Here is a 24854-nt window from a genome sequence, read left to right on the forward strand (position 1 = left end):
AACCTTTAGGCTATCACTACCCACCTAAAAGGTATACATTTAATCTGTCATCAATTTTGTGCCAAGTCATCTCCTTCACCTTGTTAATTGCAGCAGTATTGCCCTTTTTGGTGAAAACTCCTTTATATTCTTCATATAGTTTCATCAGCAGGTTTGTTCTGCTGCTGAAAAGAACACTGCTCTAGTTTTCTCTTCTTTTTGCGACATAGTGTTGTCTTTTCGACAATGGATTGTTCTGGGTTGCTTATGTACTCCATGCACACGCACACTTCAAGCTTATTCCAGTCTGGCTAGATTTAGCATTGACTAGACACAGCTAAGCTGCGTTAGTGGAATGACTTGAGCCTAAAGTGAAAGTTGAAGTTAATTATAGCCAGGCTTTTTCAAGTAAATGCAGCTTTCTTTAGCTGTGTTGAAGGAACACCCCTCAGATACGTAAACGACTCGACAAAAACTGAACTGAGAACAGGACTTCACTACACAGGGTCTGATTACAAACTGAACACAGGTGAGGGAAACAAGACACAGGTGAAACACGAGGCAATCAACAAAGGTGGGAAAACACAGGAATTAAAGGTAACAAAGCAGGAGAAAACATTTCAAAATAAAACAGGAACTAAAGTAATCAGACAAGGAACCAGTGACACAACACAAGGCTGATAGACTGATAGACTGGGGAAGACATTAGGATCAGGGCAGGGCTAACACCTGGGACACACAGCCTGCATGAACATCAGCAGTGCATGTGCATCGCTGAACTGCTGCATCTTGCATGCTTGCAGCGTCCACACAGACAGCGTTGCTGCTGTGGCACTTCTGCTGCCAGCTCTATCTTTCTACATAGAGTTTGGCTTTGATAACGGCCATCAATAATAGCATGTTTTATATCATTTAATTATAAATTTCATTTATATTTAGTTTAGTCAGAAAAAGATTAAGGAGCGGTGCTCAATTGTTAAAAATAAATAAATATGTGAGGTGAAAGCGGCTTTCTTTCTGACGAGCGTGGTGGGGTCTGGTTGTCAGCCACATGCACTCCTCACAAAGTTCATTTTTTTTTATCCATTATATTAATCATTTCGCCAGTTGAACCCCACTTCTGTCACCACTCCAAGTGAGGCTGACCCGCAGTGGTGACACTTCATGTCTGTGACATATTCCACAGATATAGACATTGAAATTATAGTGAAAGGTGTGATGTTGCTGGTGTGATGTCAATATGACAGATCATTTCCTCTGAGAACCGCGCGTGTCATGCCAAAGAAATAGGCGAGACCCTGAATCTCTGAGTAATGCAGGGCAGGTGAGCACATGAACACAGGAGGAGTGAAGGAACACACAAGGGAAACACAGAGAAAACCAAATCCCAGAATACACAACACAATCCAACCGAAAATGCAATAAAGTCCCCCAAAGTAATATATAATATAACATAAACAAGCTCAACCAAATGACCAGAGGGGTGTACTACAAAGCGAGATTAGTGGGTTAGCGAGTTATGTTGAGCCTAAAGCCAGGGTTTTCAATGTCACGAAGGTGGCTCTCTTTTAACCTGGCTAGATCACCATGGTAACATATGCTGCAAACTTAACCTGGTCCAGAGCAGGTTATGTTCCGAGTTTCGACTTAAATCGGCAATAAAAAGCGCTGCCCTTTCACTAACCAGCTGATTTGCTTCCAAGTCCGTTTAACACTGCCCATACTACAGCTATTAGAACACCAATTAGAATATTGGTATTTATCACAGATAATATTCAATCTATAATATTAATTTTACTTTGATTTGGCCAAAAACTAAAGTGATTTCCACTTATCCTTCATTATGGGACAGAGTCAGACTTAAATGCACTTCTTGAGTATAATGTTTAAATCTGCAGCATCAAGTTTAAGAGCTTTGGGTGTGGGGGGCACGGAGAGTGCATTGAGTGGTAAAACAAGTATATAAACTAATTACGAAATTAATAAATTAATGAATTAGTGTTTTAATTAAAGCTGCAAGCAGCGTTGAACGGGCCCTCGTGCCTACGTGCACGTCAGGCTGCGGCGCTGTCGCAAGGCCTCTGTGACAGGCATGTAGATGTCTTTAGACCCGGGCTGTTTTCAGACAGTGCAAGAAGGAGATAAACATCATTTCCTTTGTCCACTATTTTGCCTGCTGCTGGTGCTGCTTCGCTGTAATTTCGTGGGGGGTGCTATTCAGCCAGTTTGCATCACTGATGGAATATTGTCATGTAGACGTGTTCAGGCCGGGACTCTTATCAAACATGTAAAGTTTGGGACAGACTGGAGCATTTACAATAAAGTTATAGCAACTTCCTCTGTCATGGCGAAACATCAAATCTCAATGGTGTGAGGATGAGAATTTTCTGCAGGGTGAGACATGTCTGTCTTGCTCACACCTGTGTCATCAAAATCATGCAAGTTTTGGGCCCTTTCACTTGAATTTCAATTAGTAAATTGAAAACTCTTGATGAGTTTGTGTGTAAAACAAATTAATTTCCTAATTTTCTAATTAGAAATTAAAGTCTATTTTTAGAAAAGTATAGACTTTTAACCCACATGATCTGGTCAAAGTTTGATTGAAATGTGTACTGTCAGGTGTGTAGAGACAATAAGTAACTGCAGCTGGACACAGAAAAATACTCATATATTTGAATGGAGAGTGTGGGCGAACTGCTAGGTGCTCGGGCCCTAATGAAGGAAAAACTGCAGTACAGAGCTACAAATTTTAGTTTTGATGGTATTTTTCTACCAGTGGCGGCTAATGACTCAAAAAATTGGGGAGGACAGGAGGAAAACCAACATAGAATCTTACAACAAACTGCATCATACTATATCACTGTCCCCCAGCTGATGAAATCGGAGGGGTGGGGGCAATTTTATATGTCAATAAAACAATTTGCTTTTAAAAACAAAGACCCCTGAGCAGTGTAAAGGCTGCTTCTTTAAAGACATTTAGCATATAGCCTACATATTGTTTCTAAACAAAGAAGAGCTCATTTTAGCCGTGGAGTGGTTCAGGATGTGTCATTTTACCAACAAAGTGAAGTTCAAATTTATAGTACTGTTCTATTGTGACAACAGATTTATGTTCTCATCAAAAACAGACGACATATCATATGATTTACACGTGTTTCCTATGTATTTTCTTAGTATACAGAAATATATAAAGTACCACAAAGCTTATAATGTGATACAGACACAGATCAGTGCTGAATACTAGAAAGACTGAACACTAAAAACATTCACAGATCTAAAAGTGTAGGTTCACATCAGAAAGTATTAATGCATGCATCAAATACATGACTTACACACTCTGATCTATGTGCACGACATACAAAATATAGTCTACAAAGCTGACATGTTAACACTAGGGGTGCAAGGGATCACAAACTCACAGATCATATCACGGATTTGAGTCATAAAACTTTATTTTCCATTTATTCTATAACACACTCACAGCAAGAAACAGCAATGAACTTTTGCCCATGGTCTTAAATGAAAACAACATTTAATATGTCCAATGTTTAAATAAAATAAAATAAAATATATGAAATATTCAATGCTCAATTATTGCAATATGAGGCATGATACCTTCCTCTTTTAAACACGGCAGTGAATGAATCAGCCTCTGTCCACATCATCAAAACTTGATGATAACTTGGAAACATGAACACACGTCCTGTCCTGCAGCTTGTTGAATGGGCCACCAAACAAACATTCATCGCTAACATCAGTTAGCAGCTAGATGCTAATTAGCTGCTCAGCTGCAGCACATCAAACAGCATGTAAACATACCTACAGATGTCACTTCGGACCCGTTAGATGCTGGTTTGATCGTTACCCTTCAAAATCCCTATTAGCAACACGCTGTCTGCCCATGACTTGTACTTACAGCAGTTTGTTTACTTTGTCTTAAATGAGACATTACATTTTTGCAATTAATCCGCAGTTCATATGCCTGCCGAACCATACGGATCAACTACACCACTAGTTAACACTTGTTATTCTAGTTACTTTAAGCTTATTACTCAATATACGGCTCAGCTTAAAAACAAACTAAAGAAACTGTCAGAAGCAAGCAGCCAGACCTCCTGCACACTGGTCATACAACATCAACAGGTGACTGAACAACCACTCAATTAAAAACGGGATCAATTCCACATGAATGAGTGAGTCCAGATATCTCACTGTAACTTCAACAAGCAAACTACCCACAGCACATTATATATATATATATATATATATATATATATATATATATATATATATATATATATATATATATATATATATATATATATATATCTGCTGCACTCATGTTAAGGAGATAAATTCACACAACAGCCACACAGAGACATTTAACCATCAGAGATGAAACTAGCGACCAAAGAGACAGAGAGAGAGAAGCTGTATCTGACTCACATTATCTGATGTCTTCTTCTTTCTATCATGGAGATGAAGTATTCATGTCATAACATCCATTCGTGGCTATAGGTCATCTTGTTTGTTAGTTAACAGAACTTTATGGCTGCTGCTTAACCAGTCTGATATCATTAACAACAATGACAAACAAGCTAACTCTCCTGGTTGTTTCTCCGGTTGCTTCTCTCTCAAGCCTCTCTGGCAGTGTCCTGTTGATAAAATCACAAAATCGGCACCGATTGATGTTGCGCCACAACTAGATGTGGTTCTGAGACATCTGTTTTAGCATTACATCTATGACCAAATTTCAACCAAAATACAACTGGCTTTGCGCTGCTCCATTTGAATGAACCTCCCACCTGTCTCTGCCTCTCCTCCCACCTGTGCACTGTGAGCTCTGCACTGGTCACCAAAATACCACAAAGACACGCAAAGCGAGTTTCAAGATCAGGAAAATACTAAGCAGTCTACCACCAGTAACTGTGGCTAGACAAAACCATAAGCAAGGTGTTTTGACAATTTAATTTTTAAGTTTTAATTTAATACAACTAATAATCCAAATATACACAAATGGGGGAATTGCTCAAGTGTGTTCCTAACAAGATACAATCTCTTTTCACACATTTTGGCTTTTTCACAAAAAAAATAACAGATGCATTAGTCCCCACCTCTTTACCACATCTCCAGCATGTATCATTGCCCTTTAGTTTTACTTTTACCAATTTACAGGGAGTCCAGTAACTTCTATTGATTATTTTATAAAGTATTAGCTGAGACTGAGACTCATGTGAATAAGTATGGCAAGAAGCTATAAGGTTCTTCCAAGAGCCATCTGGGATTCCTTGGCCAGTATCTTTTTCCCAACTCATTTTTAACCCTGCCAATCATAGCAACTGAGTGCCTCTAATATATTCATAAAATTTTGATGCCCCTAACTGTATATGTTTTCTTTTTATGAAGAGCTCCTACATTTCAATGATACCACCAAGTTAAATTTTTTATACAAAAGCATACAATGTCTAATTTGTAAGAATCTCTAGAAGTCTGAGGTAGAAGGTTTATGCTTATTTTTAAGATCCATTAAGAATCTGTATGCCTGAGTTGACCTATCTTTCCCAAAATAGAGATTTTCCATATATTATCACTTCCTTGTTGTACCATACAGAGGCACTTGTGGTGGAGACAGATGTCCCCAACAATCAGTTATGCTAGTAACTGTGCAACATGTTAGTAACTGTGCAAAGACAACATTTACATCAGTAAGAGACAGTTCCCAAGGGAATTTGGAAGGGGATGATCAGTAATGTCACATTTTGATTTTCTGTGTACAATGAGTGAAGGCCGCTAGGCCATGTCTATTATGAGAAATGTGAAAACTGCCAGGTACAATTGATACATGCTAGAGAGGTTTGAGACACCATTTTTTCTGAGATGAATCATGTCTAGATTATGACCAAAGTGTCAAGGTCAAGCAAGGTGGAGTTTAGAAAATAAGCTCCGCATTAGGAGGGGTTATGAGAGGTATATAATTTAATGTTTTATGATTTTGCATTGGGTTATTTGTCCCGGGTCAAAGCCTCAGTTTGCTCTGTATTTCACTTTAATGCACAGTAAACCTATTCACATTGAACTCTTTCAGCTTCCAGTGTATTCTTCTTCTGTATTTTTCAACAAATGGTAAATTAATTCCTAAGTTGTGGGTGACCTGAAGATCTCTGGCCCATCTGAAGATTTCCCATGACAGCTGGCAAGCCGAGCCAGGAGGGTAGTGATGTGGGGATCCTGGGGTCCGGACAGGGCATCTGTTGACCAGAACCAACAGTGGCCACCATTAAGAGGTAAGCAGAACCCTTTACCAAATCCGCTAAAATTGTTGTTTCTGGCATCGGATTGTGTCTGCCCGGACTGCAGGTAACTAACACTCCTCCTCTAGAGAATCTAGTTTCCAATAAGGTGATTAAAAAAAAAGAAAATTATACCAATAAGTGAATAAATTAATAAAGACAGTTGAATCAGAATCGCACAGTATCTCCATCCTGAACCATTCATTAAGTTGAATCTGGTAGATTGGAATATTGTGGGATTTAACTGATTTAACAGTCTAAGTGATAATTGCACAGTGTCTTCATCCTGGACCATTCATTAAGTTGAATCTGTAAGACTGAAACATTGCGTGATTTTTCACATAATAGTTGGAAAGAGTTCAATGTGGTGTATGTATGTGTGAATGGAGCTATACTAACATTTTGGTACATGCAGAGTGAGGCAATTTTATGATTTGGTAATAATAGTGAGTTATACAGTTTTTTCTTGAGGTTGTTATAAGAGGAGATGTGTTGTCTGTGTCGAATTGTGTTGTGTTACAATGTAAGCAAAGTACACTATGAGTATTTAACTGCAACACCATTTGGCTTAAGTCGAAGACCAGTTGGACACAGCTACATTAAAGTGGAGAAATTGCCAGGGAGCCCAAGGGGACAGCAATTTTAGTGTACATATAGACAATAGAGGAGTGGAGTGTCACTAAGGTGATTTATTTGAAATAAAATAAATTTAAAATTGTAATAAATTAAGTGGACTAATTTGAGACAGGTTAGGGCTTATTTTCCTAACATTTTGTGGAACAATTTTTGCAAAGATTGTGAACAGCTTAGACATTAGAGCTGATATTGAGGAAATTCTGCCATGATCCAGAAGGAATAGCAACTGTACCATTTAATCTATTTTTCAGGGTGCCTGGTGATCATGCAATATAGGGGGAACACAGATCACTAGTTAACCCTAGATTGGATATTACTATAGCTCCTAGAAAGGTTAGATGGGAATTAGGTAAGTAGGGAGATAGTATTGGATATCCCGATTTTAAAGGAGGCTCGGTGTGATTGTAGTTGAAGTTTGATTCTCCAAGAAAGTATAAGCGATGGCCAGTCAAGGGTACATTTGACATTGCCTGCTGTGATGAGGTAGAGGCTAATATTAAACACCATAAAGCTTCTGACACTAGTAATACAAGAGTGGGGAAGAGGCAAAAAGAGAGAGAGGTTTTGGGATGGTTTGTTCAAGAAGGAGAAAAAATACCAGACAGTCAATTAAAAAATTAAGGGAGATAGTGAAAACTGAGATGGCTGAGAAAGCTAAAAATGGTGAAATGATGGGAGTAATGCAAGCAGAGGGAAGTGGCCCACCAATAATTGATCCACCCCCATACCAAAATGATATCTACCCTCACAAGCTAGATCAAGCAGGACCGTATGTAATGGGTGAAGTAGCAGACAGTGTAGAGGGAGTATTAGATATCCAAGGGGAACTATCAGGAAAGATAAAGATAAGAGTGACTAACAGTGAAGAGTCTCCCACAAGCAGCCAACAGGTCTTGCCTCATTACAACCACCACCACTGTATGCCAGCACCACAAACAACGCATGCAACTACAAGCAAGAAGATGGTGTGATTCAAGGGAACGGGAAGAAAGAGAAAAAGAAAAAGAGAGAGCAGTCAATACAGGGCCAACACACACATCTACACCCAAGGTAAAAGAGATGAAAGGAAAAAAGAAGGATAAGAAAGAGAAACTGATAGGTAAAAATTACCAAATAGACTGAGGTTGGTTGAAGTCAAGCGTCTCTTTAATCCAAACCAAACATATATTGTAGACACGGAGAGTCCGCAGAGTCTCCGTGGAGAATTCTGACAAGACAAAGGAAAGTCACTAGTATATATTGACGGCCTTGATGCCCTGGGGAGGCACCTCTAGTTGTTTACAGATTCCTTCTAACAGACCTAGACAAAGCTTTACAGAGCTCTCACTTTCACATGATGACCATGATGTCCATATGTCTATTATAGTGTTCCCCTCAAGGCCCTGCCGCCAAATATATACATACATATGACCATACCTACTTAACTAATACATGGATTTTTCTATCAGAAACATCTCATAGAGTTGGAGGATAGTAATAGTGAAGACAGTGAAACAAGCAGTGGTAATGATACTGAAAACATTGATGATACAGAAGATCAAATGCTGACTTTGATAAGAGATTGGTGACAGTCATGAAAATAGAAACCAAGAAAAGAGACAAGGAAAGAGAGAAAGAAATAAAAAGGAATTGGCTGAAGCTCAGAGAATGTTAAAAGAAACAGAGGAACGACTGAGAGAGTCTGAAAGACAAACTGAAAGAGTGTTGCAGGACTGAAGAATGTTTGAAGAATTGGACAAATCAATAAGGGAAGCCGCTGGAACAAAACAAACAACACTAAATGCACAACAACAAAGAGCAGTATTGCAAAAGGAGGTTGACAAAATGGAAAAAGGAAGGCAGGAAGCACACAAGCGACTGCAAGAGTTGCAGAGGTGTGAAGACTTGATGCCAGAGGGTTGTAGTGTGTGGGAGAACAAGAAGTCAAACCACAAGTGAACAGAGATTGAGTGAATTAGAAGCGGACCAAGACATGGAAGAATTAACCAGACATCAGTGTGGGGAACAGTGTAGATCAATACATGCCACAGACTTTTATGGATATGGTGGGACTAGTAGACAGACTGTCAGAACTTACTGATGGTGCTAATAAGTGGATCTTGGCACTGGAAAGCACAGCAGGGTATAAGCTAGCCCTTGGGGATATTAAGGTTCTGTTAATGCAGGTGGTGGGAAAGCATGTTACAGAGTACATTTTCTGAGCAGGAAAAATGCAGGCAGTGGCCAACGGTAGTACAGGAGATAGCTTGCCTTTTGGACACTGGAGGAATGATGTGTGGAAAGAAGTTAGGAAGCAGTTCCCAGAAAAGATGGATGCCTCAAAACTGGAAGGAGAAAAGCTGGAGGACAAAGAATGCCCAGCTAAGTTCCTGTGCAATTTCCAGTGTAAATGGAGAGAAGAAACAGGAAGTGCTTGGGATGCAAACACTACAACCAAAAACTTCTTTAAAATAATGGTAAAAAAGGCCATGCCTCTAGAGGTGCAAAAGCGTTTAGACTCTGTAGTGGGTTTGATGAAAATGGATTGAGAGTTGTTTTCAGAGTACACAGTACACTATGTAGAGCAGTACAGAAAAGAGAATAAACAGCATGAAGAACAGAGCAAACAAGTGTTACAGAAGTTAGCACAGCTGCAATTGGGAGAGCTGACTGACAAGAAAAAGAATAAAAGCAAAATCCAAGCTCCTGTAATTGCGGCAACACTCCCACAAGAGGAAGAACCAACTTACAACCAAACAATGCCTTTGCAGGCAGCTGCACCACAAGTAACAGCACCTAACTATGGTGGTCAGCTGCAACTTACAGTCCACAGCCTGCTAGCCCAGCAACACAAATACCACCTATAAATATGTATCTCAATCATCCAGGTGCAGCTAATCCGGTGCCCCAGGGGGATTATTACAGACAACAACAGCAAGCACAAGGGCGTGGAGGACAAGCACTGAGAGGAGGTCAAGGCTCCATGAGGTGAGGAAGAGGTAGAGCACGAAATGCCCCATACAATGGACCACCTTGGGCACCACCAGAACAACAGAGATGCTATTCCTGTATAGGAAAAGAAGGCTCTAATCTCCCCCTTTCACAGTCTTCAATTAAGACTGTTGGCTTCTCTGGGAAAAGACAAGTAATACCCCTAATAGAGCCTGTACCTATGCTAATTGGTGGTAAAAGAGTAATTGCATCATTATTGTTTTCAGCAGACACACTTTGTTCATTGGGAGCTAGTATCATGTGTACCGCTGACAGTGTTCATCTTGCATTCCTGGTCAATCAGGTGACCAACCTGAACTGACATCCTCGAACCAAAGACTGATGATGTCATTGTTTGATGAATGTCATCACTGTGGATGTGCAGACATGTCTGGCTATCTACAACCAGTAGTTTACTGGATAACTTTGAACCCTCAACACTCGATGCTACAGCAGCAGTGGGAGCAATGGAAACCATGGATTCAAGCACAGTTCAAACAACCATCACAATCACCATTGCCATTACACTGCATGATGAAGTTTGACACCCATGGATTGGATTAAGACTATGAGGAATGTTGGAATGAGCGGTTTAGCAGAAGACAAGTGTTGCTCACCGCAGGGGACGTTTATGTCAGACCAGAAGGAGCTGCAGCCGCAGTAACACTTCCACAATATCTCACTGAATGGTTTCAGGTGAAAAACTCAACTCCACATGTGACATTGATGATAGAAGAAGGATATGAGTCACAGGACTTAGGTCCCATGGTCAAAAGAGCACTACAAGTGCAGCAATGGTTTCCACTTGGCAACCCAAACATTCACATATCAGCAGATAAACAGTTCTTCAGAACACCCCTCTGCTCTATGTGAAAGGTGCCCTGAGATGACTTTTTGTTGTGATTTGGTGCTATATAAATAAAAATTGATTGGTTGATTGATTGATTGATTGATTGATTGATTGATGAGCTGTCTTTAAATAGTGACACCGCAACCACCATTTTGTTTTTCCTCGTGTAATAACGAGGAAGGATTCTTACATTAAGTGAGGAGCTGGTTTTACTGTGGCTAGTTTTCACAGAGGATAAACAGTTGAATGTAAGATGTAAGTGTATTTAAGTTCATATTGGACTGTAAGAGCTGTTTTTTTTCTGTGTGCTGTTTAAATACAGTTGATTAACTAATTGAGTTAAGCCATTTATACAGAGAAAGAGTAAGAGAAATATGGTTATTTAAAGTAATGAAATTATTCAACAATAGTGATGAGAGATATTTTCCCTGCCGTGTGCAGGTTGTTTTTTTTTTGAGTCTGAGGTTGTTTCCGAGGAGGTGGTCTGGTTTTGCGAGTCAGGATCCATACCAGGGGCGCAGAGAGAGTATTCGTCCTGCCTTTCTCAAAATACCTGGAATGACAACAACCTTACTCCTGGACTGATAAGCATATGAAATCTCAACATACACATTACCTGGGTAGCAACAACAATATTCGCACAGACACCGGAACTGAGGAGAACTGAAAAGAACTGTGAATTGTGGATGACTGAACTCTTTCTACAGACTGATAAACAAAAAAGACTAAAACAACAGCATTTTGCTGTAAGAGACAATTTGAGTTAAAAGTTTATTTTCTTGTTTTTTTGGTTGTGTTGTAATAAAGTTAGTTATTTTCTTTAACCTCTCTTAGTTGTGTCACTCACTCCTGAGTCGAAATATAAATGGCCTAAGTGTCATAAAGGATCATAGTTGACTATAAATTCATGAGTAGTTGAGTACACCATGTTACACATGCATTTATCTTCAGTCGACTCGACTATTGTAACGATGTCTTTATAGGTCTCTCTAAAAGTCAATTAGACAGCTGCAGTTGATTCAGAACACTGCTGCTTGACTCCTCACTAAGACCAAGAAAGTAGATCATATCACTCTAGCTCTCAGATCTTCACACTGGCTTTCTTTCTGTCAAATAATTGATTTTAAAATACTATTGTTGTTTACAAAGCACTGAATGATCTAGGGCCAAAATACATGTCTGATCTACTGCTATGTTATGAACCATCCAGACCTTTTTGTTTGCCGCGGCCTTTGTTTAAATCAAATTTGAGGCTTTTGATTCATATCTTGCACTGCATTGTAACTGCACTGTAACTTTTATTCTCCTATTTCATCTGTCTTATTTTAGCTTTTCCTATTTTCCATTTAACCCTTTTTAATTGTATTTAAATGTGCCTTTTTATAATGTATTGGTCTATAGCAGAATGGATGACGTACTATGTTGATTAGGTCTTGATGTTTTATCCATACATAAATCCCTAACTTGATTGAAGTGTCATCTGATAATTACATTATTACTTCCAACATTACATTACATCACAGACTTCATGGAAAAATTCTGGAGACGCACAGTTTGGTGCATAAATATTTGCAATAGTATAGACATCTACCCTCCACAGTGGCATCTAATATGACCCATCTACCTTCCATGTGTGAGAGGCAGGTATGTACAAAAAAATCAACATTTTGTTAAACCAGAGTTATAACCCCTCATTTCCTTGAAGTAAACACACTGTAGTAAACATGAGCTACCCAGTCCCTCTACAGTTTGGCTGATTCTTCATTATTTAAATGTCTTTCCTGCATAAGAACAATATCAGTTTTTTTTCTGTTGGAGATATGTCAGAATCTTTTTCCTTTTCACCACATTATGGCAACGATTTTAAGCACCTCCATAGCTTTTTTTTTGCAGTGTTAATTGCCACGTCCTAAAAAATGCAGGCATCTGACAAAGATGACTAGGTCTTCTCAGCAATTAATACATTGGAACAACAAAAATGTGACAGTAATGTTAGGCTTTTTCCTATTAACTTCTGAGCTTTTAGGACGCAGCATCTACATTAGCCATTAGAACTGTAACTTAAAAGACACTTCTACATTCAACCACGGTATGTATATTGCTGGTTGAGCATTAAACCATTTAGAAATCTAAATGATATAATACATAAAGTAGTCACATCACACAAATTTCCAGAGAGCTGCACTGAAGGCTGTTAGTTATAATAAAAGTGCGCACCTACTGTATAATTAGGCTCAGGCCCTAATTATACAGTAGGTGCGCACTTTTATTATTAATTAGAACAACAGTTGGCTGGTTGCCAACTGACTAAATGCATCCATGTGATAAATATCTTACATTACCTTTTCTGAGTCCTTGATTATTTTACTGTATGCTGTCAACTTTATAGTCAGTGGTGAATGTATTCCTGTAAAGTCAAAAACTACATGTATACATACAGTATATACCCACTTCCTTTCCATGAAAGGTTACTTTAATCTTCTTGATTATCAATCTTTGGCATTCTATTTTTATCACTTGTATTTTTCCATTTCTTTATATCGTGCTTCCCTCTAATTTTGAAATCATTTTAAATCACTTCTGTGTCTTTTATGTGACGCACTTTCACATTGTCTCTTGTCTCAATTCAGCTTTCACTTTGTAATTGGTTGTAAAGTTATATGTGTTAAAACTCTCTCAGTATATGAATTGCATCATATAAATAGACTTACCTTGTATTGTGAGGAAGGTCTTCCAGGGTAATCGAACTTCTGAGAAAATAGTGCTGCAGAGGCACAGTATCACACAGAACCACAACAATGTGCAAAGAACTTGCACATTTAAACTACGCCTTCCTGTAATGGTAGTGTCTGCCAAAACTCATTTCTACAGTACTTAGTGAAGGCTGTGGTGTAGTCTCAGTCTACATTTTCTAAGCCACTCCCCATGAGCTTCAGTGGAAAGGGAACATTACAGCCAGCTCCTTCTTATACAAATTAGCTATATGCATCTATATTACAAATGCTATGTACTGTATTTTCACCATAAGTTTACTACATACTTAATAAAATACAACATTGGCAACAAAACAGTGCACCATTACATTCATTCAAGCTGTTTCATTACATTGTAGAAATTTATTATAATTTATTATTTGGGTTAAAACTCCGGAGGGGTAGAATCCTACTGGGTTTATGCTGGTTTATTATTTTTAGGGCCCAAGCAACAGGTGGTGCGAAAGTCCTATTGTATTTGAAGGAATTATTATTATGATTTTTATTTTACGGATTCAAAATGCATTTTTGAGGTGCTAGGGGTGCTCGCAAACTCACGAAACTTTGCACATGCATCAGAAGTGGCGAAAATTGATATCCTATATGGGTCTTGGGCTTGGGTATGGCAAGTTGGCTCCCCTAACAATTCTCAGTCATTGCTCCTACCTTTGAATTTGATGTAGATGAATGAAATTTGGTAGGCAGATGTTACATCTCCAGACTTATAAAAAAGCCTCTTGGAGCCATACCTTTAGTCCAACAAGAAGTCGGCCATTTTGAATTTACTGGGCAATTTTTTTGCAGTTTTTGCCATTTACAGGTGTTGTATTTTTAACAAACTCCTCCAAGAGAATTAACCTGAGCAACTTCAAATTCAGTCAGTGTCATCTAAAAACTTTTGCATTGCTAAATTGTGAAGCTTTTGAGTTTTCATGGAACGCTTTTCCGTGGCAACAGCGAATTTCAGTGTTTCACCATGAAACAGGAAATTGTTGTAACTCAAATGTATATTGTCCAGTCAAATTTTTCATGCTCGATAAGAGTCCCGGCCTGAACACATCTACATGTCAATATTGAGTCATAGTCATAGCGCCACCTACTGAGAACAGGAAGTCAGCCTTATGTGACGAACATCATCCGATTTACATGAAATTTATGTGGTGGGATCTACACATGATGTACAGCAACATGACGTATAATTAGTGGGTTTTCTCTAGCACCACAAAGTGGACACAGGAAATGAGAGTTAACTCCTTTGTGCAACATCCAATGAAAGTCCAGGCCTGAAGACATCTACATGCCTGTGAAGAAGAATACCTTTTGGGAGCAGACTTAATCATCAATAGAGAACACACATTTGGTTTGGAGACTTGATAATCAAGTGACGTCTGAGACAACTCTTTGATCAAACATATGCCAATTGTCCTTTCCACCTCATGACCCCTGCTGATTTGACCCCTCCTGTCTTGCCCCTGGATTTGCCTTGATCTTGTATGTAAATACCCTCCCCTCCTATCTTTTGTTTACCATTTGTTGGTCACTACTTTGATCCTTACTGTATAAAGTCTTTCCATTTCTTCTGTTCTGGGTCAGTCTACTGTATCAGACCAGCTCTGTGTCAGTATGCTCACCGCATTTCCGGAATGCTATTAAACCACTTCCACCAGAGCAAACTTTGAACAAGGACTTGAGTGAATTTTCTTCAACACCTGCAATAAAAGCCCTTCAACTGCAGCACGCCCCAACGTGCACAAAGGTGCGAGGGCCTGATCATCATTGCTTGCAGCTCTAATTCTTTTTATTTCTTCTTCCTCTTCTTCTTCTTCTTGTACTAGGTTGTGAAATGCTCTGTGTTCCTTCCTTTTCCTGTTGATGGGATGTGCCCATATGTGGTGTCTCCTTTGCTGCTCCTGCACCGAGCATGCTGGTATCTTGCTTCTGCTAAAGGACATGAGCATAGTGAAAGGAAGGAAGTGGCAATTTGTCAATTGCGATTAAGAATTTGAGAGATATCCAGGAAAGCATTGTTGCAGTTAATAGGAATGCACGAATGGAAATGGGTTACAGAGGAAACAAGATATGGGAAAACATCGCAAGATATTTTGGGGGAAATTCTGTTTTAGCTTGGCTGGTAGGATTATGTGCCCCCATCATAGGCATTGTGTTGATAGTAGCCATAATAATGGGTTGTTGTTTCCCAATTTTCCGTGCCTTAATCATGAAATCCGTTTCTTCTGTTTCCAAGACTATACTGGTCCAGAATCCAATCAGAAACACCTACATCTACGCTCCACCTGAGATGAATGAAGACGATGACTCAACGTCTGTTTCATCCGAATCGTCTGAAGATCCAATGAACAACGTGGACTAAGGACTAAGAGACATTTTGTAATAGTCAGAAATGTGGAGAAGATGGGGATAATGAGATACATGGAAACTCTGTGTATGAAGAGACGCACATGGGAGCATTCTCACTTGCTTGCTAGTGATTTGGTGAAGTCTGGTTAAAGGGGGGTCGGAGAACCAATAGGGGCCTCGTCCCTGATGCCAGTGAAGAGTTGTAGCGAGGACACAATGGTAGCCAGGTCACTATTAGAAGTGAGGGAGAGTGAAGCAGGTGTAGTCTAACATAACAGAGGATAATAAAGACTGATGTATTCTGCAAACAGCATGGTAACATGAAGAGTTGAGGACAAGATGGAAGGGAAGATTTTACATGTACTATGTGTATTTTTAACATGTGTATGTAAGATGCTACATTTATGGTCATATATGTTGATTTTATAATATCCTTATGCAAAAAAAAAGGGAAAAGAAAAAAGGAAAAGAAAAAAAAGGGGGAATTGTTAGTATGATTTTATCTGACCCTATGTATTTTACTGATTTTGGATGTTGGACGTGTGACAGAAACATTCCCTAGTCTGCATGACACCTTGGGTAATATGGCATAGCCCTTCTGGGGGGCCTTTTAGATACAAACAATGGATCCATGGTCAAGTTTGGAACTGTTCCAGATGTGGGTATGTTGTGACACATAATATGTTGTGAGATAGCTGTCAATCACTTGATGGACGGCTCCCAACTGAGGTAGTGCCCCTGGAAAACATGTTATTCATATGATAAGATACAGATGTGTAACCCTATATAAGCTGTGCATCGACAGTGGTACATTGCCCAGACCATCTTTGTATATGGAATGGACCCGATGGCCATCGTCTAATAAACGTCTACAAAACAAGAACTTCGCCAGCTCTTCCTTTGAACGATATCATCACACATCCTTCCTTTCACACAGAGAAAGTAAAGACAATTAATATATGTCCAAGTGCCCACACTGTATCCAATCCATATTGTATCAAAATTGCTTAGATACATGCCTCCACTACCAAAGGGCATTTTGTGCCTAGCAAGAGAAAGGTAAGTGAATTGGAGTGTTTCACAAAGCAGGATTGGGTTCATTGAATATGTGAATTTAAGACTGATTAGTAGCTAGTTGCTAGCTAGATTGTAAGACTACTCACTTATTCTGACAGTAACTGACAGTTATTCAATATCACTCTTTATTACAAATTACAGTATATATAGATACTATCACAGGGTACAAATCACTAAAATTTGTCATTCTTGCTAAGGAAATGATTAAACTTAAAAAAAATTATGTTAGTTATGAATAAATAACTTAGACACTTACTCATTTGCAGAGGGAGAACAAGCAGCGCCAGAAAAAAAAAATCTCATCCCCTCCTTGTGCTGTGACATCAGCCAAAGTTCACAGTATGTTAGGAACAGGTGATACACAACTGCTGTCGCAGTCCTCATACATGAATCTCAGACAGTTTTTACCAAATGATTACATTTTCATTCGGTTTACATTTTCATTCACTTCACCTTCACTAAATGAATAGCCATAAACTTGTATCAGAAGATTTTCAGCATCAGGGTTACTAATGAGCAGGTCAGGATAGCCCTTAGATGCATAAGTGGGTCAAAAATGACCCGCATGCATTTCTATGGAATCCAATGGGAACCTTTGATTCTTATCAACTGTGGCTGTCAGGAATAAATTAACTGTGGACCACACAGACTATATCAGAAGTGTCACCCCTCAGGAAGATTATTTTACACAGCAAGAGCTGATACGTGTAAGTATTATCTTCATATAATATTGTGTGTGTGTCTTTCATGACTGTTGTTATTATTATTTATCAACAAATTAGCCTACTTTATAACTAGCTAATACTAGCTAGCTAACTAAGTTAGCTAACATTACTATATGTAGTGTGTGTGTGTCCTAAATATAATACTAAATATTGTACAAGTGATTATTCTTAACCAAAATGACAAAAATGGTATAAAAACAAATTGATTCCAATATGGGTCATTTTTGACCCAGTTATGGAAGAGTGTAGGGTCCAGTCACTCATGCATCTAAGGGATAGAGTAGTTCTCTTGACTAATAGAGGAGCAGGAGTGATTGCTCTAATCTGTACAAATCAACCGATGCAACCGCTTGTCAGCTAGACAGGTTGTGTGTGAGGACTGAGAAGGAAACAATGTATTCATTTATTTAGGGAAATATTTTTGGAACATACTCAGCAAAGACATGTGGATCCTAGGAGGAACACTGAGTTTAACATTTTTAAAACCTGATTTTTCTGATGACAATAAAATGCAGACTTGTAGTTTTGGGAAGCACGAAAATAGTAAAATGGACCATTTTTTTGGTTTCTGGCAATGTGTATGGAGGTAATTAAACAAATTTTTTATTTTTGGTAATAACACTGAGCCCCGGCACTAAGCGGGTGGTGTTCTGGATTCACAAGGTAACCTAGATGAAGGAGGAGCAATATATTTCCTTCTACCTGTGTGTAACCTGCCCATTGACACATACAGTAAGTTAAGCTATCCTTTGATCATTTTTCTCATCTTTCTACAGCTCTGAATAAGAGACACAAAGAGCTCCGGAAACACATCAGATGTCTATGTATCTATCTAGTATATGGACGGCTGGAGAAAAATCAAGGAGGACATTCACATCTAACGTCACACCATCTTTGAACAGAGATGGGGTATTTATTCAGAAAAATGCCATAATCTCTTTTTCCAAGGAGTCTCATTTGATCACATTTAAGCTTTACCACTGAGTTATTTAGAGTTTATTTTTGTGTATATGGTATAGGGATAGTAGTATTGCAAGTTATGCACAGCAAGTTGCATACATATAACCAAAACTCAAACAATGCATTGAAAACATTTGAAAAGTAAATCACTGATTCAGTCAGTATTGTAATGGTGATCCAACTGCAAACTAGGTTATAATATAATTGAATGCACAATGTACACAGTGTAGAATTGTAATTCAAAGTTGTAATTTCAATGCTGATTTGCTTTTGTTGGGACGGGTAGGAGTGCATTTGGTTAATAGTAATAATTCATAATTACCATAGATAATTATGAATTATGAAATCAAGAGATTATTAATATCAATCAATAATTCGGGCACCAACTGTTGGATCTGGTCCGTCGGGATCAGATCACTTTGCTTTTTAAAAATGAGGGATATTTCTTATTCCTGTAAGTACATGGTAACAACAGGGAGCGGGCTGTATTATTAAGTTCACACTGTTCCCCAGTCCTTACTCTGTAGGTACGGACTAGTTACCCTGTAAGTACATGGTAACAACAGGGAGCGGGCTGTATTATTAAGTTCACACTATTCCCCAGTCCTTACTCTGTAGGTACGGACTAGTTACCCTGTAAGTACATGGTAACAACAGGGAACAGGCTGTATTATTAAGTTCACACTATTCCCCAGTCCTTACTCTGCAGATACAGGCTAGTTACCCTGTAAGTACATGGTAACAACAGGGAGCAGGCTGTATTATTAAGTTCACACTGTTCCCCAGTCCTTACTCTGTAGGTACGGACTAGTTACCCTGTAAGTACATGGTAACAACAGGGAGCGTGCTGTATTATTAAGTTCACACTGTTCCCCAGTCCTTACTCTGCAGGTACAGGCTAGTTACCCTATAAGTACATGGTAACAACAGGGAGTGGGCTGGATTATGTTCTCCCATCCTTACTTAGCTGTTTGGTTCTGTTACCTTTCATGTCACAATCTAACAACATGCAACGTGTCATTAACAACACACCAGACCAACATTTTGAACAGACCAAACATTATTGAACATGATTAAATAGAATATATTTCATTTATAACTTCTTAACTATATAAACTACTATTTTACAATATAAATATTCTATATAAATTGTACTATATAAAACTTGACAAAAACTATATATAAAACTATATATAAAACTTAAACAACAAAATAACTCTTAACTAATCTATCAAAATGTAGTTATAAAATGATTAATTTTAGTAAAAAAAAAAACAACAAAACAAGAACAAAACAGGAAACTATGTTTAAATTGTAAATGTAACAGACCAACAACAACAACAAAATTTTCAGGTACTTTGTTCCTATGTTCTACATCGCCACTTTAGTGGGAGGAGTTCATCATTTCTTTGCAGTCTTTTTTATTTTGTTCTTCAGCTCAGGGCAGGAATCCTTTAAACTGCAATGTGAAATCTTTTAGGGTTGTCCCTTCAGTGTGGGTGGAGACACTTAAGTTTTCCCCTCCTGAAGCTATATCCACCTGTAATCACAATTACTGAAGTGTATTACAGTATAGTGAAATCTAAAACACACATGCACACAATTGTTACATAACAGCATTCATTATATTAACCCTCCCCCATCCACAATTAAAAATGATATTTACAAGTTATTCTGATATTATGTAATTTGTAGTAGTGAATAACAGTTTAAAAAACAAGCACGATGGCACCACAAATACAGGTATGACATTTTCACATGCAGTGCACATACTGTACCTAAGCAATGATGCTTGTCAGAGCCATCGTTGTTCTGTCCACATGATCCATGGTTTCAAGGCCTGGGAAACACAGAGATTGATTTTGTTTTTAGATTTGATTCTGTATGTTTTTCAGGACATACTCATACCTGTGTATGGCCTGCTCAGGTGTAGTCAAGTGTTATATTTCTTTCCCGTACTTGTTAGGTGTTAGGTAATAAACAGTACTGTGCTCTAGGTTTAATATACAGTACAAACTATAACTCACTATATATTAAATAAAAACAGATATTACTCCCTAAAGTAGAGTAAAATATGCTATCTAAGGTAACATAGTCCTTCAGCATTTAATTTAAAACAGCATGGACCATGTGAGTTTACATTCTGGACACAGAAGTAACTTGTACAACCTTCTTGCCAAAGTCCGCCTAGCATGGTGGCTAATTAGCGATTAGCATAACTCGCGATTAGCATGCTAATACACATGACTTTGGTTGTTAAGACTTTACCATAACGCAGGCAACATATTACGATAAGACACACAATGTTGCACATCATTAATATGACTGCTGACCTAACAGGAGAATATGACAGAAGAAAAAAAACGCAAAAAAGAAAAAAACGCAATCCACGATGTTGATTCACACGTGAATAAACTCTGAAATGCCGACTGGTATTCTGTCTGTTTGGGGCGAATGAACACACATGATCCTGCGGTCAACCTTGCGCAAGTAGCGAGGCGAAATTTCGCTTCGTGTTTGGTATGAAATTGACAGGTACCAAGCTAAACGCTGCAGTGTGATGCAGAGATATGTCTCAGAAACATTTACAGGTACATAAATGTCTGAATCAACTCATTGATAGAAATACTATAAATTCATCTTACTTTTTTGTAAACTGTAACCGCTGAACTGGACTGAATCACCTTCTCAAGGCACTACAAATGAATGGGCGATGTCTTTTGAGGAGGATATGTCTGAGGATGTGAATGATGTTGAGTATGATGTTGTGGGAAATCTTCAGATGGGCCAATAAATCTTCAGGTCACCCACAACTTTGTATTAAACTCAAAACTTATACGAGAAAGACTCAAAGAAATACACTGGAAGCTGGTAGAGTTCAATGTGAATAGGTTTACTCTGCATAAAGAGAAATACAAAGCAAACCAAGGCCTTGATCCCGGGATAAAGAACGTAATGAAAAATCATAAAACATTAAATTATATACCTCTCATAACCCCTCCTAATGTGGTGCTTATTTGCTAAACCCCACCTTGCTTGATCTTAACACTTTGGTAATAATCCAGACATGACTCAGCTACAGAAAACAATGGTGCCTAAGACTTCTCTAACGTGTATCAGTTGTACTTGGCATCTTCCGCATTTCTCACAATACACAGGGCCTACTAGATATGCAGTGTCACATGTCTGAGACATCAAGACAGCATTTGAGCTGTTCATACCACAGTCTATTGAGATGATCCTACTTGAGATGACGAACATGGAAGGGAGAAGGGTGTTCGGCAACAGTCCGTAGGAGATAGACAAAACACACCTGGATGCTTACATGGGGCTGTTGCTTCTTGCTGGGGTGTACAGCTCGCCGTGTGAATGACAAACTTGCTCCCATTAAGGATGTTTGGGACAAATGGGTGGAGAACTTGCCATACATCTACAATCTAGGTCACTGTGGATGAACGGCTAGTCCCTTCAGGCAGTGTATCCCAAGCAAACCTGGGGAATACAGCATCAAAATCTGGGCGACGTGTGACACATGAAACAGTTATGCATGGAACATGCATGAACACACAGGGAAACCTGCCAGTGGAGTGCCAGAGAAGATCGAGGCATGCGGGTGGTGCTTGATATGACAAAGGGTCTTCAGGGACACAACATACCATGTGACAACTTTTTAACTTCTTATGCCCTCGGCCAAGAACTGCTTCGGAAAAACTAACCATGGTGGAAATGTTCAAGAGGAAAAAAACCTGAGCTTCCTCCTGCACTGCTCGGAACAAAGGACAGGGCCCCTCTCTCCTCAAAGTTTGCGTTTACTGAGATCACCACAACTGTGTCATACTGTCCCAAGAAAAACAAAAATGTCATTGTGATATCCACTCTCCACAAGAACGCTGCTGTGAGCAGTGGGGAGGATCCTGGATTATAACAAACACAAAGGAGGAGTCCACAATCTAGACATGGTCACTGGCACATACACATGCAAACGGATGACCAAAAGGTGGACAATGGCTTTCTTTTATAATATATTGGATGTCTCTCCATACAATGCATTTGTAGTGAAATAAATCCCAGATGGAACACTGGAAAACCCAGCAAGAGGAGGCTTTATCTGGACGAGCTGGGGAGGTCTCTGATGAATCCCCACATTGAACGACAACAGCGGCTTCCCCGGACTCCTGCCTCTGCGAGTTTGGTGAGAGAGCTTCTGGCTACACCAGGGGTGTCAAACTCAAATTCCTGGGGGCCGCTGGAGGCAGAGTCTGGGTGAGACTGGGCCGCATCAGGTAATCCATAAAAAAAAGCTTAGCAGGCGCAGGCTAGGATACCCGCCGTGCTTTTGTTGTTGTAAACGTCGTCATAGAAACAAGTGAAACAAATGGCATCATAAAGAAATATCTTTATAATGTTTATTGTGCAAGGCATTTACTATGGAGTAAAATGTTTTGAGGAATAAATCTCTTTCCGCAAATGATTCAGTACATATTCACCCAAAAGATTTTTTCGAATAATTTGTCCGTGAATGTCACATATTTGCAGAGCAAACGTGGAGAACATGAAGCTGCGACAGTGGGACACCATTATTTCATTGTTTGCACCTCCATGGCTGCAAACCATGGGATGCAGCCATGGAGGCGTTATTTATTGGCTTTTATTTTCTATAATAACTCCGTGGATGCAGCGGGCGCAGCGAAGCTAGCGGCGTTGTCAAATCAAATATGACGTGTGGCACAGCAGCATCAGCTGTATGGTGTTTTGTTACACTCTGTATTTATGATCTCTGTCGGATTAACATAAGTGTGTTCATGAAAACGTATATATTAACTTTTAATTCACTTCACAACGTGGCATTATGTGACAGAAATATACACATACATTATTATCTGCCAGACTTATAAAGACACAGATACAACTGGTTCTGTTTTTTTAATGTCACACACTGTGGAATCACATGCAGGAGCCTCATTTGCTGTCACAGTGAGCCAAAAATGGATGTAAACGTCTTTAAACCTCCGTTTGTACGTCAACAGTTGTGTCCGTTCCGCTCATCAGACCTCAGTGAGAATTACGCACAGGCTCTCCAACAGCTGATCATTACGCACGGCTGCTGTGGATATTTGAAACGACTTTACCCCCAATTCATCACATTTTCTGCAAACCGTCACCACTGTGAAGTGTCAGTCATCATTATTAAACATCAGAAGAATGATAAATGATTTATTGATAGAGCTCGTGTTGAAACGGACTTTACAAAGTGACTTTACGGACTTTACACATTGATGCTCCACATTGCTATGGCCCTGAACCCCTATGCCATTATAATTCCCTTTTTTAAATGTCAGTATTTAAGTTCTTCTCTCTGTCCCCACAATTGCCCATTGTTCAAAAACCAAAAAAACTTGATCCATGCAGATGATGATGCAGAGATGTGTCTCAGAAACATTTACAGGTACATAAATGTCTGAATCAACTCATTGATGACAGAAATACTGTAAATTCATCTTACCTTTTTGTAAATACACTGTAACTGCTGGACTGGACTGAATCACCTTCCTAAGGTACTACAAATGAATGGGTAAAGTCTTTTGGAGTCAAACCAAAAAGTCTTCCTTATCACTTGTTTATCAGATACACAATGTGACTTCAGTTTAATTGTTACATTTTTTATGACTCATTAAAGGGCGTTTCCCCACAAAGACACTGAATAGAAGCGGGAAAAACTATTTTTAGACTGCAGTAATACATTTTAAAACTTTAGACATGTTGTTGTCTGTTGTATAGTATTTATTGGGACAATTTACAGTTTTAAACATAAATGTTAACATTTGATGTACTGCACCAGAGTTAGCTTACAGCTAATTTTCATCTGCAGTCCCTTTCAATTAAAACATATAACAGCACAATAACAAACAGTGCAAAGCAAAAAACACACAGGACACACTATAAAAAATACAAAGCTACACACAACAGCACATCACATACCCCCACAATATCAACTAGAAATTAATAATGTAGCTTGTCAAATTAAAAGCAAGATTATTTGCGTTCATGAGAGGATCATGAGATGAAATTTAGGTTCAGTAGTTGCAGAGCTGAGTAGTTTTTAGAAGATTTTTGAATTTTGAACATACTGATGGAACTTCAGCTCTTCATATCATCAGGTAGGACATTCCACTGAGTTATGGCTTTCACAGAGAAGGCTGACTGCCCAAATGCAGTGCAACGAAATAGTATGGTACAATCTTGTATAGAGGATATT

General features: G+C 38.8%; 1 protein-coding gene and 1 long non-coding RNA gene across 6 annotated transcripts in view; both read right to left on the reverse strand.

Moving 5' to 3' along the window:
- Positions 1 to 13570, reverse strand: part of LOC121896398 (glutathione synthetase-like) — a 39136-nt gene extending 25566 nt beyond the window's left edge. For 2 of the 5 annotated variants that reach the window (XM_042410259.1, XM_042410262.1), the window contains exon 1: positions 13437 to 13570. Coding sequence is in view for 1 of the 5 variants with exons in the window: in XM_042410258.1 (XP_042266192.1) it covers positions 6131 to 6227 (97 nt within the window). In the remaining 4 variants the exon portion in view is untranslated. Of the gene's footprint in view, positions 1 to 4425; positions 4465 to 4784; positions 4801 to 6130; positions 6228 to 13436 lie in introns of those variants that run through there. The other 3 variants (XM_042410258.1, XM_042410261.1, XM_042410260.1) reach the window with 3 other exon arrangements.
- Positions 13571 to 19820: 6250 nt separating this feature from the next.
- On the reverse strand, positions 19821 to 21131 carry LOC121896191. The gene is made up of 3 exons (XR_006095936.1): positions 20932 to 21131; positions 20377 to 20438; positions 19821 to 20138 (listed from the first exon to the last, which is right to left on the reverse strand). It is a non-coding gene; the product is annotated as an uncharacterized LOC121896191 (long non-coding RNA).
- Between the last annotated feature and the right edge of the window lie 3723 nt (positions 21132 to 24854).

Source organism: Thunnus maccoyii, chromosome 4 (genome assembly GCF_910596095.1).
Source record: "Thunnus maccoyii chromosome 4, fThuMac1.1, whole genome shotgun sequence".
In the NCBI taxonomy this organism is placed as follows: Eukaryota; Metazoa; Chordata; class Actinopteri; order Scombriformes; family Scombridae; genus Thunnus; species Thunnus maccoyii.